The 18,019-nt window shown below is 34.3% G+C and overlaps 1 protein-coding gene across 9 annotated transcripts in view; it reads left to right on the top strand.

Moving 5' to 3' along the window:
- Positions 1–18,019, top strand: part of LOC143084815 (uncharacterized) — a 99,141-nt gene that overhangs the window by 28,977 nt on the left and 52,145 nt on the right. For 6 of the 9 annotated variants that reach the window (XM_076260873.1, XM_076260879.1, XM_076260876.1 and 3 more), the window contains 7 exons: positions 100–220; positions 1,610–1,740; positions 9,327–9,491; positions 9,754–9,771; positions 12,996–13,134; positions 14,081–14,202; positions 15,084–15,104. In XM_076260873.1, the coding sequence (XP_076116988.1) occupies positions 100–220; positions 1,610–1,740; positions 9,327–9,491; positions 9,754–9,771; positions 12,996–13,134; positions 14,081–14,202; positions 15,084–15,104 (717 nt within the window). The remainder of the gene's footprint in view (positions 1–99; positions 221–1,609; positions 1,741–9,326; positions 9,492–9,753; positions 9,772–12,995; positions 13,135–14,080; positions 14,203–15,083; positions 15,105–18,019) is intronic. The other 3 variants (XM_076260874.1, XM_076260875.1, XM_076260878.1) reach the window with 3 other exon arrangements.

Raw genomic sequence — 18,019 nt, 5'->3', positions numbered from 1 at the left:
CAAGACTCAACTGAAAATTGACAAACAGAAAATAAATAATGTTGCAAAGTCTAGAGATAAAAAGATAAGATTGTGTTTTTATTGTTTATTTAATAACAGGGATGATAAGAAGTCAGAAGTCAAGGACAATGATAACAGAAGTAGGTCAGAGGTCAAATTAGATGTGGTTGTCAACATGATAGAGTCTGTATCAGAAGATATGGTCCATTTTAAAGAAAAGGTAAAAAAAAAAAAATCCTTTTATTAAAAAATGTACGGTATTCAACACGGAGCACAGGCTCACACAGAACAGCAAGCTATAAGGGGTCCCACGCATTACTAGTGTAAAACCATTCAGAGTATAGTATCCCTCAAGTGATCTCCCCCAAACTAATGATATAAATCAGAGTTATCTCCCCTAGAGAACAATTTATTTTAAATGTAAGAAATAATTGTGCTCCTTAGAGTTCTCTGCCATTGTGTTAAAACTATAAAATACTACAACTTTTATAGATATTCAAACCAGGGCTTCCAAAACAGTCATATATTCCGGACATTTGATTAATGTCCGGTAAAAGTCCGGCTGGGCAAAGATGAAACGGTCATATACATTTTAGTTTTCAAGGCTTTTTCGGTCATTTTAACATAAGTCACGATCTTTTTGACCCAACCTTTTGCCTTTAACATCTACACATTTCCGGTCATAAAAGTGACATGATGATTAATTACTATCAAAACAACCCCTACTTCAATACTTTCTAATTTTAATCAAGGCTAATTAGTTGTTGGACAGGTGATATCTACCTGTTCAGGTGACAGGTAAACTATGTTCAGTACCGGACATCGTATAAATTGATTGGTCTATTCACAATTATTTTCTTACATTTCAGTGGTTTGTAGCTAATTGATTTAGTCCAAAAGATTAAAATTATAAGAAATTAGTTTACCTACATGATTTGATAAAAAAATTTAAAAGGTTTAAATGAAAAATCGTCAGAACTACGTCAAATGAACTAGAACATGTGTGCGCATGTGCAAAGGTGGGAAATTTTATTATGCATCCTTTATTTCTTCAAAATGCTAAAATTATCATTGATACCTGTATCTAAACGTTCATTTCAAGCATTTTGTTGAAGAAGTAACGTGGAAAGAGCTTCTTCACTCAGTCATGCTTTGCAAACGTACACGGATTTTACGTATCCGTTTACGGTCCATGGTTTACCATTGTCAAGTCAACATCGGGTTTTAGAAAAACGTGATTTTAAAAACGAAAATGAAGTTTTTGACATGTCATTTTGCACAAAAAAAGAGTCTATGGCAGATATGAGCACGCTGATGTGCACACTTTGAATGATGCACTGCCAATTTAACAGTTTACATCCAAACATCCAAAACAAAGTAAAGTTTAAAATCGTTTTTTAATCTAATGTCATTATCATTGGAATGGCCATCTGATTACCATAATTGCATTTTGTGACTTAGTCTTAAGGGATTAAAATCGGGATCAGATATAAAATGTCCGGCTGGCTCAAATGTTTTTTGGAAGCCCTGATTCAAACCACTTTACAAATACTAGACTTAACAATATCCTCTTGAATTTCTATTTATTATATGAACTTTATACTTCCAGCTTGCACCTCAGCCTGTTGCAGGATTCAGACAGCCAGCTAGTACAGGTGTGTCTATGAAACCTTTGTCCAGACCAGCAACAGCTTCAGGAATCAGAAGTCCAAGCCCTATGATGAGGACTAATTCTCCAGTGTAAGAATTGATGTACCATCACACAATTTAGATATTTACTGCCTATTGGGTAGCCCCTATTTGTTGTAGTCCTAGCCCTATGATGAGGACTAATTCTCCAGTGTAAGAACTGATATACCATCACACAATTTAGATATTTACTGCCTATTGGGTAGCCCTTATTTGTTGTAGTCCTAGCCCTATGATGAGGACTAATTCTCCAGTGTAAGAATTGATATACCATCACACAATTTAGATATTTACTGCCTATTGGGTAGCCCATATTTGTTGTAGTCCTAGCCCTATGATGAGGACTAATTCTCCAGTGTAAGAATTGATATACCATCACACAATTTAGATATTTACTGCCTATTGGGAAGCCCATATTTGTTGTAGTCCTAGCCCTATGATGAGGACTAATTCTCCAGTGTAAGAATTGATATACAATCACACAATTTAGATATTTACTGCCTATTGGGGAGCCCTTATTTGTTGTAGTCCTAGCCCTATGATGAGGACTAATTCTCCAGTGTAAGAATTGATATACCATCACACAATTTAGATATTTACTGCCTATTGGGGAGCCCTTATTTGTTGTAGTCCTAGCCCTATGATGAGGACTAATTCTCCAGTGTAAGAATTGATATACCATCACACAATTTAGATATTTACTGCCTATTGGGTAGCCCATATTTGTTGTAGTCCTAGCCCTATGATGAGGACTAATTCTCCAGTGTAAGAATTGATATACCATCACACAATTTAGATATTTACTGCCTATTGGGTAGCCCATATTTGTTGTAGTCCTAGCCCTATGATGAGGACTAATTCTCCAGTGTAAGAATTGATATACCATCACACAATTTAGATATTTACTGCCTATTGGGGAGCCCATATTTGTTGTAGTCCAAGCCCTATGATGAGGACTAATTCTCCAGTGTAAGAATTGATATACCATCACACAATTTAGATATTTACAGCCTATTGGGGAGCCCTTATTTGTTGTAGTCCTAGCCCTATGATGAGGACTAATTCTCCAGTGTAAGAATTGATATACCATCACACAATTTAGATATTTACTGCCTATTGGGTAGCCCATATTTGTTGTAGTCCTAGCCCTATGATGAGGACTAATTCTCCAGTGTAAGAATTGGTATACCATCACACAATTTAGATATTTACTGCCTATTGGGTAGCCCATATTTGTAGTAGCTGCCACACCCAGTGTAAGAATTGATATACCATCACACAATTTAGATATTTACTGCCTATTGGGTAGCCCTTATTTGTTGTAGTCCAAGCCCTATGATGAGGACTAATTCTCCAGTGTAAGAATTGATATACAATCACACAATTTAGATATTTACTGCCTATTGGGGAGCCCTTATTTGTTGTAGTCCTAGCCCTATGATGAGGACTAATTCTCCAGTGTAAGAATTGATATACCATCACACAATTTAGATATTTACTGCCTATTGGGGAGCCCTTATTTGTTGTAGTCCTAGCCCTATGATGAGGACTAATTCTCCAGTGTAAGAATTGATATACCATCACACAATTTAGATATTTACTGCCTATTGGGTAGCCCATATTTGTTGTAGTCCTAGCCCTATGATGAGGACTAATTCTCCAGTGTAAGAATTGATATACCATCACACAATTTAGATATTTACTGCCTATTGGGTAGCCCATATTTGTTGTAGTCCTAGCCCTATGATGAGGACTAATTCTCCAGTGTAAGAATTGATATACCATCACACAATTTAGATATTTACTGCCTATTGGGGAGCCCTTATTTGTTGTAGTCCTAGCCCTATGATGAGGACTAATTCTCCAGTGTAAGAATTGGTATACCATCACACAATTTAGATATTTACTGCCTATTGGGTAGCCCATATTTGTAGTAGCTGCCACACCCAGTGTAAGAATTGATATACCATCACACAATTTAGATATTTACTGCCTATTGGGTAGCCCATATTTGTAGTAGCTGCCACACCCAGTGTAAGAATTGATATACAATCACACAATTTAGATATTTACTGCCTATTGGGGAGCCCTTATTTGTTGTAGTCCTAGCCCTATGATGAGGACTAATTCTTCAGTGTAAGAATTGATATACAATCACACAATTTAGATATTTACTGCCTATTGGGGAGCCCTTATTTGTTGTAGTCCTAGCCCTATGATGAGGACTAATTCTCCAGTGTAAGAATTGGTATACCATCACACAATTTAGATATTTACTGCCTATTGGGTAGCCCATATTTGTAGTAGCTGCCACACCCAGTGTAAGAATTGATATACCATCACACAATTTAGATATTTACTGCCTATTGGGTAGCCCTTATTTGTTGTAGTCCTAGCCCTATGATGAGGACTAATTCTCCAGTGTAAGAATTGATATACAATCACACAATTTAGATATTTACTGCCTATTGGGTAGCCCATATTTGTTGTAGTCCTAGCCCTATGATGAGGACTAATTCTCCAGTGTAAGAATTGGTATACCATCACACAATTTAGATATTTACTGCCTATTGGGTAGCCCATATTTGTAGTAGCTGCCACACCCAGTGTAAGAATTGATATACCATCACACAATTTAGATATTTACTGCCTATTGGGGAGCCCTTATTTGTTGTAGTCCTAGCCCTATGATGAGGACTAATTCTCCAGTGTAAGAATTGATATACAATCACACAATTTAGATATTTACTGCCTATTGGGGAGCCGCTATTTGTTGTAGTCCTAGCCCTATGATGAGGACTAATTCTCCAGTGTAAGAATTGATATACCATCACACAATTTAGATATTTACTGCCTATTGGGTAGCCCATATTTGTTGTAGTCCTAGCCCTATGATGAGGACTAATTCTCCAGTGTAAGAATTGGTATACCATCACACAATTTAGATATTTACTGCCTATTGGGTAGCCCATATTTGTTGTAGTCCTAGCCCTATGATGAGGACTAATTCTCCAGTGTAAGAATTGGTATACCATCACACAATTTAGATATTTACTGCCTATTGGGTAGCCCTTATTTGTTGTAGTCCTAGCCCTATGATGAGGACTAATTCTCCAGTGTAAGAATTGATATACCATCACACAATTTAGATATTTACTGCCTATTGGGGAGCCCATATTTGTTGTAGTCCAAGCCCTATGATGAGGACTAATTCTCCAGTGTAAGAATTGGTATACCATCACACAATTTAGATATTTACTGCCTATTGGGGAGCCCTTATTTGTTGTAGTCCTAGCCCTATGATGAGGACTAATTCTCCAGTGTAAGAATTGATATACAATCACACAATTTAGATATTTACTGCCTATTGGGTAGCCCTTATTTGTTGTAGTCCTAGCCCTATGATGAGGACTAATTCTCCAGTGTAAGAATTGATATACCATCACACAATTTAGATATTTACTGCCTATTGGGTAGCCCTTATTTGTAGTAGCTGCCACACCCAGTGTAAGAATTGATATACCATCACACAATTTAGATATTTACTGCCTATTGGGGAGCCCTTATTTGTTGTAGTCCTAGCCCTATGATGAGGACTAATTCTCCAGTGTAAGAATTGATATACCATCACACAATTTAGATATTTACTGCCTATTGGGTAGCCCATATTTGTTGTAGTCCTAGCCCTATGATGAGGACTAATTCTCCAGTGTAAGAATTGGTATACCATCACACAATTTAGATATTTACTGCCTATTGGGTAGCCCATATTTGTAGTAGCTGCCACACCCAGTGTAAGAATTGATATACCATCACACAATTTAGATATTTACTGCCTATTGGGTAGCCCTTATTTGTTGTAGTCCAAGCCCTATGATGAGGACTAATTCTCCAGTGTAAGAATTGATATACAATCACACAATTTAGATATTTACTGCCTATTGGGGAGCCCTTATTTGTTGTAGTCCTAGCCCTATGATGAGGACTAATTCTCCAGTGTAAGAATTGATATACCATCACACAATTTAGATATTTACTGCCTATTGGGGAGCCCTTATTTGTTGTAGTCCTAGCCCTATGATGAGGACTAATTCTCCAGTGTAAGAATTGATATACCATCACACAATTTAGATATTTACTGCCTATTGGGTAGCCCATATTTGTTGTAGTCCTAGCCCTATGATGAGGACTAATTCTCCAGTGTAAGAATTGATATACCATCACACAATTTAGATATTTACTGCCTATTGGGTAGCCCATATTTGTTGTAGTCCTAGCCCTATGATGAGGACTAATTCTCCAGTGTAAGAATTGATATACCATCACACAATTTAGATATTTACTGCCTATTGGGGAGCCCTTATTTGTTGTAGTCCTAGCCCTATGATGAGGACTAATTCTCCAGTGTAAGAATTGGTATACCATCACACAATTTAGATATTTACTGCCTATTGGGTAGCCCATATTTGTAGTAGCTGCCACACCCAGTGTAAGAATTGATATACCATCACACAATTTAGATATTTACTGCCTATTGGGTAGCCCATATTTGTAGTAGCTGCCACACCCAGTGTAAGAATTGATATACCATCACACAATTTAGATATTTACTGCCTATTGGGTAGCCCATATTTGTAGTAGCTGCCACACCCAGTGTAAGAATTGATATACAATCACACAATTTAGATATTTACTGCCTATTGGGGAGCCCTTATTTGTTGTAGTCCTAGCCCTATGATGAGGACTAATTCTTCAGTGTAAGAATTGATATACAATCACACAATTTAGATATTTACTGCCTATTGGGGAGCCCTTATTTGTTGTAGTCCTAGCCCTATGATGAGGACTAATTCTCCAGTGTAAGAATTGGTATACCATCACACAATTTAGATATTTACTGCCTATTGGGTAGCCCATATTTGTAGTAGCTGCCACACCCAGTGTAAGAATTGATATACCATCACACAATTTAGATATTTACTGCCTATTGGGTAGCCCTTATTTGTTGTAGTCCTAGCCCTATGATGAGGACTAATTCTCCAGTGTAAGAATTGATATACAATCACACAATTTAGATATTTACTGCCTATTGGGTAGCCCATATTTGTTGTAGTCCTAGCCCTATGATGAGGACTAATTCTCCAGTGTAAGAATTGGTATACCATCACACAATTTAGATATTTACTGCCTATTGGGTAGCCCATATTTGTAGTAGCTGCCACACCCAGTGTAAGAATTGATATACCATCACACAATTTAGATATTTACTGCCTATTGGGGAGCCCTTATTTGTTGTAGTCCTAGCCCTATGATGAGGACTAATTCTCCAGTGTAAGAATTGATATACAATCACACAATTTAGATATTTACTGCCTATTGGGGAGCCGCTATTTGTTGTAGTCATAGCCCTATGATGAGGACTAATTCTCCAGTGTAAGAATTGATATACCATCACACAATTTAGATATTTACTGCCTATTGGGTAGCCCATATTTGTTGTAGTCCTAGCCCTATGATGAGGACTAATTCTCCAGTGTAAGAATTGGTATACCATCACACAATTTAGATATTTACTGCCTATTGGGTAGCCCATATTTGTTGTAGTCCTAGCCCTATGATGAGGACTAATTCTCCAGTGTAAGAATTGGTATACCATCACACAATTTAGATATTTACTGCCTATTGGGTAGCCCTTATTTGTTGTAGTCCTAGCCCTATGATGAGGACTAATTCTCCAGTGTAAGAATTGATATACCATCACACAATTTAGATATTTACTGCCTATTGGGGAGCCCATATTTGTTGTAGTCCAAGCCCTATGATGAGGACTAATTCTCCAGTGTAAGAATTGGTATACCATCACACAATTTAGATATTTACTGCCTATTGGGGAGCCCTTATTTGTTGTAGTCCTAGCCCTATGATGAGGACTAATTCTCCAGTGTAAGAATTGATATACAATCACACAATTTAGATATTTACTGCCTATTGGGTAGCCCTTATTTGTTGTAGTCCTAGCCCTATGATGAGGACTAATTCTCCAGTGTAAGAATTGATATACCATCACACAATTTAGATATTTACTGCCTATTGGGTAGCCCTTATTTGTAGTAGCTGCCACACCCAGTGTAAGAATTGATATACCATCACACAATTTAGATATTTACTGCCTATTGGGGAGCCCTTATTTGTTGTAGTCCTAGCCCTATGATGAGGACTAATTCTCCAGTGTAAGAATTGGTATACCATCACACAATTTAGATATTTACTGCCTATTGGGTAGCCCATATTTGTAGTAGCTGCCACACCCAGTGTAAGAATTGATATACCATCACACAATTTAGATATTTACTGCCTATTGGGGAGCCCTTATTTGTTGTAGTCCTAGCCCTATGATGAGGACTAATTCTCCAGTGTAAGAATTGATATACAATCACACAATTTAGATATTTATTGCCTATTGGGGAGCCCTTATTTGTTGTAGTCCTAGCCCTATGATGAGGACTAATTCTCCAGTGTAAGAATTGATATACAATCACACAATTTAGATATTTACTGCCTATTGGGTAGCCCATATTTGTTGTAGTCCTAGCCCTATGATGAGGACTAATTCTCCAGTGTAAGAATTGATATACCATCACACAATTTAGATATTTACTGCCTATTGGGTAGCCCTTATTTGTTGTAGTCCTAGCCCTATGATGAGGACTAATTCTCCAGTGTAAGAATTGATATACAATCACACAATTTAGATATTTACTGCCTATTGGGTAGCCCTTATTTGTTGTAGTCCTAGCCCTATGATGAGGACTAATTCTCCAGTGTAAGAATTGATATACCATCACACAATTTAGATATTTACTGCCTATTGGGTAGCCCATATTTGTTGTAGTCCTAGCCCTATGATGAGGACTAATTCTCCAGTGTAAGAACTGATATACCATCACACAATTTAGATATTTACTGCCTATTGGGTAGCCCTTATTTGTTGTAGTCCTAGCCCTATGATGAGGACTAATTCTCCAGTGTAAGAATTGATATACCATCACACAATTTAGATATTTACTGCCTATTGGGTAGCCCATATTTGTTGTAGTAGCTAGCTGCCACATAAAGTTATAGTACCCCGTTTCATATTTTATATCTATGGTCTTTTTGAGTCTTTGATCAAAGAATTCATAACAATTGTTTTATCTGTCTGTCATCTGTCTATTTGTTTGTGTGTTCAAAACAAATTGTATACGAATAATAACTTGATTGTCCCCTCCTTGATATAAATAAAACTTATACAGATGAATGATATAGAGAAAGGGAAGCCAGTTGTTATGGGGGTCTACAGGTCAAAGGTTTAGGTCAATGATACCTCAAATTAGAAGAAATTGAAAAATACTTTAACTTTGATCAGACTTGTACTAGTAGTTAAATCTTTTATTCATTGAATATAAACTCTTAATAATATTGAAGCGAGAAAAAATGATGTAATTTATTTTCTGTGACTAGAACCACTGATAGGTCAAATAGGTATGGTGACCTCTTCAACCTATATTTTAGGATTCATTTGCCCTCATTCCTAAAGATACAGTATAATTTTAATTTACATCTTTGTAACATTTTGATAAATACTCTTTATTTTACAGTGGTAACCACGACAACCTTGCACGATCTCAGTCCAGCCCTTACCTGTCAGAGGATATATTAATTAATGAGGACACGTCTAAATCTGCTCGTTCATTACCGTCAAATCGTGTAGTGCAGGCCATTGATTGGCGTGGGAAGATAGCTCCTGATTCTGTCAGATACAAGTAAGGATGTCATAGAGCTAGATTTCATTTGTTTAACTTAGAAATTTCTACTGATATCAATCTCAAATATGATTGTTTCAAATTTAAATTTACAGCTTAATCTCGTTTGATGATATTTTGATAATTGTCCCAGAAATATTAGACTTCTTCTATTTGTGGTGACTGAATGAAATAAGCTACCTTGACAATTTTCCGACCAGTATTCTTTGATTCATGAACATTTTTACACAGTTTTAAACTTATATTAAATCTACTTTGACAGTGAAAGTCAAAATGAAAGGTATTTTGTATATAATGATAGCTTTATAGTCTCTTTAATTATATATATCTATTTCTTATCCACTAACTCAATTAAAAAGAAGGAATTTTGATTGTTGGTACATATTAGAGTATAAGAAAATGACAATGAAGATGGTTTTAGAAATAAATAAAATAGAGAACTTAAGATTAGATAAGATAAAAGAGGAATTCCTGTAAATCAACTTATTTTTTGCAAATACATTTTTAGCTCACCTGGCCCGAAGGGCCAAGTGAGCTTTTCCCATCACTTTGCCTCCGGCGTCGTCGTCCGGCGTCGTCGTCGTCCGTCGTCGTTAACTTTTACAAAAATCTTCTCCTCTGAAACTACTGGGCCAAATTTAACCAAACTTGGCCACAATCATCATTGGGGTGTCTAGTTTAAAAAATGTGTCCGGTGACCTGGCCAACCAACCAAGATGGCCGCCATGGCTAAAAATAGAACATAGGGGTAAAATGCAGTTTTTGGCTTATAACTCATAAACCAAAGCATTTAGAGCAAATCTGACAGGGTTAAAATTGTTTATCAAGTAAAGATCTCTCTGCCCTGAAATTTTCAGCTGGATCGGAAAACCCGTTGTTGGGTTGCTGCCCCTAAATTGGTAATTTTAATGAAATTTTACTGTTTTTGGTTATTATCTTGAATATTATTAAAGATAGAGATCAATTGTAAACAGCAATAATGTTCAGCAAAGTAAGATTTACAAATAAGTCAGCATGACAGAAATGGTCAGTTGACCCCTTTAGGAGTTATTGCCCTTTATAGTCAATTTTTAACCATTTTTCGTAAATCTTAGTTATCTTTTACAAAAATCATCTCCTCTGAAACTACTGGGCCAAATCTAACCAAACTTGGCCACAATCATCATTTGGGTATCTAGTTTAAAAAATGTGTGGCGTGACCCTTCAAACCAACCAAGATGGCCGCCATGGCTAAAAATAGTACATAGGGGCGAAATGTAGATTTTGGCTTATTTCTCTGAAACCAAAGCATTTAGAGAAAATCTGACAGGGGATAAATTGTTTATCAGGGCAAGATCTATCTGCCCTGAAATTATCAGACAAAACAGACAACCTGTTGTTGGGTTGCTGCCCCATAATTAGTCATTTTAAGAAAATTTTGCAGTTTTTGGTTATTATCTTGAATATTATAATAGATAGAGATAAACTGTAAACAGCAATAATTTTCAGCAAAGTAAGATCTACAAATAAGTCAACATGACCAAAATTGTCAGTTCACCCCTTAAGGAGTTATTGCCCTTTATAGTAATTTTTTAACAATTTTCATAAATTTTTGTAAATTTTTGTAAATTTTTAGAATATATTTTCCACTGTAATTACTGGGCCAAGTTCATTATAGATAGAGATAATTGTAGCAAGAAGAATGTCTAGTAAAGTAAGATCTACAAACACATCATGATCACCAAAACACAATTTTGTCATGAATTTATCTGTGTCCATTGTTTAATATGCACATAGACCAAGGTGAGCGACACAGGCTCTTGAGAGCCTCTAGTTTTCCTTTGCTCCCTTTTAAGCCGACTTCTTGCGTTTAATTATTATGATATTTTTACTTTGTTTATGTATAAGATAAGATCCCAATTTTCATATATACACAGATATTAATATAAGTGTTATTCTTTTACTGTAGAAAATATTTAAATCGCTTGCGTAAATTAGTTGGTTCAAAGTATGTTGAACCTAATGCTGAAGTGAGGTGAATTTGAGATTTGATATGATTAATATTTGCACAGAATTATGGAAGCAGATCAAATTGGATAAACTTATTAAAAAACGAAAATCAAAATGAAGCTAATAAGATTACTGGTTTAATTTTTGAAAAGCTTCATATTAATTTGCAATTAATTAACTTCTTTTGGGTGTTTTTTTTTTTTATATGTATACAAAAATGACAGATATTTCAACTTCATTAACGTTTTATTGCTTTTATTCATCTTGTAATTTCCGGGACTATTTAATCATAATACTACCTTATTCCAATCTCTCTCAATACAACAATATCTAGTAGAAAAAAAATGTTAAATAGTGGTACTTTATATATGTTTTCTGCTCTCAAATCTATACACCTGTGTTTAATATGTATTTCTAATACTGTATAAACCACAATCTAAAACTTAGTATTCCCTGGATTATACGTGTTCATTGTTTAATTAGAGTTATCCCCCCTATATAGTAGAAGAAAATGTTTTTCTTTGTTACCTTAATACATCAACATATATCTTTTATAAGCTTGAAATAACTAATTGTATAAACTACACACCTAGCCATCACATAAAGGTAATAACATCACAAATGCTTATTGTACAAACACACTGCAAACAAATTGTTTTAACTCACCTGATAATTATTTTATTATTGTTTTACATGACACTTTTTCACTATTATTCTATTTTTTACATTATGTTTTCTACAATATTATAGGTTTAAATATCAACATGTTGAGTAGGATTTGTTCTCAAAAGCTTTAGATGTTATGCTGAAAATGAAAATTGAACTAAGAGAAAAATTGATAAATAAATCTTGATAGGAAGAACATTTATATTCTAGAGATGACCCAAATTTGATGGCCATATTGTAATTCAGACATTTTTATACTGTTTTTAATGTTTTTTCTATTGGGACAGGATAGGTTTGCTAAAAATAAAAACAAACATTTTTACAATCTTGATAGCATTATTTGTGTGGAGTATTTTTTCTTTAATGGAAACTGTGTCTTACACTTCTAAATCTGTTGTTCAACAATTGTGTTATCAAATGCATGCATACATTTAGGATTGTCTAGTTACAGTGGAGTTTATACTGTAAATTTTGTTCAAATTCAATGTTCTGAAGCTGGTGAATGACTGTTGAAGTAGTCAAATGATATGTGTTTACAATAATAATACACTATTTCAATGTGGGATAAACGATGGTTAATTGATTGTTTTATGCCTACATTTAGAAGATATTGATAGAAATAGACATAAACTATTGAAATTTTGATACTGAATTTTTTAGCAAATATTCTGCGGAAAACCCAAAATATAGATAAATGTAAAATTTAGGTGAATTAGATGTAGCCAAGTAGCATATTTAGGAGAAATGTTTGGTTAGAAATTTTGAATTCATATGTAGTTGAAAAATGCCATTCAAATTTTTCTGAATAAGTGATCTTTTGCTAAACGATGGATTAATTATACTTTGCAGATGGCAGAAAACTCAGTTTGGTGGACATACATATGTGAAGAAAATGCCAAAGGGTAAGAGACCAGTAGGAGCTACACATGCTGGTAACCGTCCTAAAACTGCTCCTGTCACAGCCAGGGAGAAATGGAAAACAGATAAGGTACCACACTCACTCCTCAAATAGTTGGATGTGTGCATAGAAATTTTCAGGAAATTGTCAATTTTTCAAATATTGAAACTATATGATCTATACATATTTGCCTACAAATTATTGCAGTTTCCTGATTTCCAAATTTTGGTACTTCTTGTACTTTAACCAATGTTAATTGACTATAGAGTGAAGATGTGGAAGTTAATATGTGACTATAAATATGTATCATTATCGCATCGCGGGTTAAATATCATGTTGTGATTGGTTTAATGCCGTCATGTGGTGACCCCCTATGAAGCAGTAGGGGGGTAGTAAATTTCATAGGGGGTTCATGACGCGTTAATGGTGACGTCCTCTATTAATATTGTTGTGTTTCCTTATTTATTTTTCAACATAACACAGCAGTAAAAGTCCAGCGTGCAATTAATTCGTTATACAGTTAACTACTGATCCCATACGAACCAAAATGGGTGAATAAAGTCCATAGGGGATTCGGCCTCTGGCCTGACCCCCTATGAATTTTACTAACCCTCTATGGATCTGTAGGGGGTCAGTAGCAAACCATATAACTTATAATATGTTGTTACTGTGTTGTCATCTGGATAAAATATTTAGTATTTTGTTTGATCTCAATTTTTTGCAATCTGTTAATTGCTTACACAACCTGTAAATTGCTTACACAGCATACAACTCAACATCGTTAAATTCCAGACCAATCAACCAATTGCTAACTTCAAGGCGATGTTGAGTTGAATGCTGTGTAAGCAATTTACAGATTGGCTTTGTAGTCACTTCCTGTTTTATAAACAATAATTGTTTTTATTTTTATTAACTTGAGAGCTCTAGTCTAAATATATTTTTTTTTTTGGAAAATAAATAAAAGGAGACATTGAGTATAACCTGATAAGACAGCCACTGATTCATCAACAACATCATCATTTTTTTTAATTTTTAGCCAAGTGATCACAACACCCGAGTTGAAGGCCAAGCTGCTACTAATACGATGACACAGGTCGACCAGAACGTTGTTGATTCTATGATGGTAGTAAACCATATTCTGGGCTCTAGTGATTCAAGGTAAATAGTCATTATAACACAGGCTCTAGTGATTCAAGGTAAATAGTCACAGCCCCCTTTTCTAAACTAGTTTGGGAGGATTTGTGTTTAATAATGAGTCAGTTTAAAGCCAGTAGAATTGGCACCAAAACTGTGTCCACACTTTTCTTACAATTATCTGACAATGCACTGTTTAACTTTCTGTCCACACTTTTCTTACAATTATCTGACAATGCACTGTTTAACTTTCTGTCCACACTTTTCTTACAATTATCTGACAATGCACTGTTTAACTTTCTGTCCACACTTTTCTTACAATTATCTGACAATGTACTGTTTAACTTTTTGTCTACACTTTTCTTACAATTATCTGACAATGCATTGTTTAACTTTCTGTCCACACTTTTCTTACAATTATCTGACAATGCACTGTTTAACTTTCTGTCTACACTTTTCTTACAATTATCTGACAATGCACTGTTTAACTTTCTGTCCACACTTTTCTTACAATTATCTGACAATGCACTGTTTAACTTTCTGTCTACACTTTTCTTACAATTATCTGACAATGCACTGTTTAACTTTCTGTTCTAAAGAATTTTTTAGGATCATCAGAACTTCTTGTTATGATTCAAACCTTTCAAAATTAAATGGAAGAAGAAATTTCATAATTATCAGAACAAAAATAGAAAGATGGTTTGCCAGATCCTTGTACAAGAAGTATGGGCATACTATCTTTACTTTAACCATATTGATTAACTGTTTCTTCTCTTAAAAGAAAGCTGCAATATATATTTAGTCAGTTTATTGTGATTAATTGTTTTACAAAAATATAGGTAACTATTTGAAATTGTTTGAAACACTTTATTTTTTCATGTGAATTCTGTTCTATTTTTGACTAGTTTACAGAGGTACTTTAAAGGGTAAGTTGCATGATCAATGTTGATATGCTAGTATAAAACACAAGTGGATAGGCTATCATACTTATCAAACTTATCACACTTATCATAGAAATTACAATAAAAGGTATCACCTAATAAACACTTTGTATGAATGGGTGTCAACCATGGCATTAAGGGAATTGTAGTATGCAGACTGAGGGATTTTAGGCTATCATTTCATTACACAGAGGCTGTGGACACCCATACATCTAAGACTACCATAGAACTGTCCTTACATGGTATCACACATCCTTATGAATAAGTCTACAGGAAACTTTCATTAACCCTTTCGCCGATGAGTCCCGGTTTACCGGGATTCACGCTTCAGACAGCTGACGATGAGTCCCGTTTTACCGGGATCGGAATACCTCTTTTATATTTCCCGCTCAAAACAGTGCAAACATGAGTTATCTTTCTTTGATGAATACCCGGATGAAAGTGTAAACATGGCGCTTCCGTTTGTTGAAAACCGTGTCAAAATCAGACAAAATTTACGGAATTTACGAGAATTTGAAATGAGGGAACATTTTTTTTGAAAGAATATGGAAGAATTGAAGAAAAACTAGTATACTTTTTTGACATAAAATGTCGTTTTATGTACAAAACACTTGGAATGGACATCGTTCAGTGCGAGGAATTTGTACAGCCTCATAAAATTTTTCAAAATTTTGCCGTTTTGGGTTAAAAAATTACGATTTGGGGTCTTAGAGCAGAATTTTGAGAATTTCACCTAGATAGTGCCGAAAATTTGAAAATTTGAATATTTTATGAAGAATAAATTACCAAAACATGAACAAAACTGTGAACATGATGTTAGTGAATGAAATAAATACACAAATATCTACTAACAAGTTTTTATTGACATTTATTATGAAGATCTCCCACTTGAGTAATAGTAGCCAGGGAAGCCATCGTCTCAGAGTAGCTTCTGTCTGGGCAGCAATCGGTGAAAGGGTTAAAACATTAATCCTATGTTGTTACATTTTTTTAATCATTAGGCCAAGCAAGGCTTATTGTTTGTTTGTTTCCTATCTTTAATATAGAGTTACAATGTATATACTTAAGGATTAAAATTTCAGGTTTTGGCACATAATCTTATAACATCATGATTCGACAATCTGTAAAACTATTAAAATGTTCATCAATTTTAAGAGACTCAATAAAAAGAACTTGTCTAAGATCATTATAAACAGGACAATGTAAAATAACATGATATTTATCTTCAACAGTATTTAAACAATTAAAACAACATCTCTCTTCCAGCGGCAAGTGTTCATATCTTCCAGTTTCCAATACATGTTCTACAAGATATAATTTTCAGTATTTTTCATGAAATGGAACATTAATTGTATAGCAAAGATATACAAAAATGTTTAAAACATATTTTTGTCACTGATGACATTACTTATAATAGAAGTATATTAGTAATATAATATATAATTGCATGCTAACTTTTGGTTACATAATGTATGAAAATGGTGTTACTCTACAGTAATCAGACAATATTGCATGCAATCATTAATCAAAAATACTCAAAACAGAATTTCTATCACAGGGCTATTCGATTTTTACATTCCAGATTTAATGAACTTTATTCATGAAAATTAAACATTATTCACCTGTTTCACTCCGACTCTAGTTATCTCAAAACTTAACACTGTTGTTCAGATTGATAAAAGGAAGATTGCTTTGTCGTGTTTGTCAGTTTTAAGGCAATTTGTTATGCCCTCGCCAAAGGGAAAGAAGCATTAAGTTTTTCCCTTGTCTGTACATATGTACGTACGTTGGTTTCTGTTCTCTAACTTTAGTTTGCTTCAATAAAATGTTATGAAAATTATTCAAAAAAATGCTTATTACCTAAAAACACAGATCAAGTTTGAATTTTGGGGCGTCACATTTATTTTATATGGCACAAACTAGCTCCAGTAGGCTTGGGTCAATTTACTATAAACTTTACACTGTTATCAGGTTTGGTGAATGCAGACTTGCTATGATTGAAAAAAACATAATTTTGTACGTCGTCTGAGAGTTATGGAACTTTTTTACAGTCAAATTTAAGGCAGTAATTATACACCAATGGATATCATCATGCATGTTGTCCTATAGTGCCATTTTACTAACTTCTAATAAGATGGACTCCTAATTTCTTTTGACACAAATTCATTATGGTACAATCAGGATTTGAAATCTGGTGAATGATAGATAGAAAGAATTCTGAAAGACAGTATTTGTTTAAAATATATATGACAATCCTGTACAGTTAATCTTGAGGTATTGTTATACCGATGAGAACAGGAAACAGTCAAATTTAAGAACCAAAAATGCTTGTCTAAACAGTTTATGTTAAGAATGTAAACAATTAAATGCAATTGAATAATCACCATATATTTTATAGGTTTACATATATTTACATATATTTTACCTACTCCATTGAATTTAAAACACTGATATTCTGTTTTTAATTTAATTGTATTTGGTTGAATTTAAATTTGTATTTTGAAATGAGGGAAACAATAGGGGGGTTAATTTACAACAGTTCTTCAAATTTAAACATGTAGTCTAGTTTTGAAATCTAAACTGTAAAGATGGATTTATCTATATTGAAGTAAGTAATAAATATTATATATCAACACTCATATATAGTGGCTGTATATTCACAGCTAGATGTCTATAGATTATTTGTGTTGTTGGGTTGTTGTTTCATTGAAGTTATGGCTGTGATCTCCATTTATTCATGCTACGGTTGTTGTCTCATTAAAGTTATGGCTGTGATCTCCATTTATTCATGCTACAGTTGTTGTCTCATTAAAGTTATGGCTGTGATCTCCATTTATTCATGCTACGGTTGTTGTCTCATTAAAGTTATGGCTGTGATCTCCATTTATTCATGCTACGGT

The sequence above is a fragment of the Mytilus galloprovincialis genome, chromosome 8 (assembly GCF_965363235.1).
Source record: "Mytilus galloprovincialis chromosome 8, xbMytGall1.hap1.1, whole genome shotgun sequence".
Lineage (NCBI taxonomy): Eukaryota > Metazoa > Mollusca > Bivalvia > Mytilida > Mytilidae > Mytilus > Mytilus galloprovincialis.
This window is presented reverse-complemented; position numbering and strand designations above follow the sequence as displayed.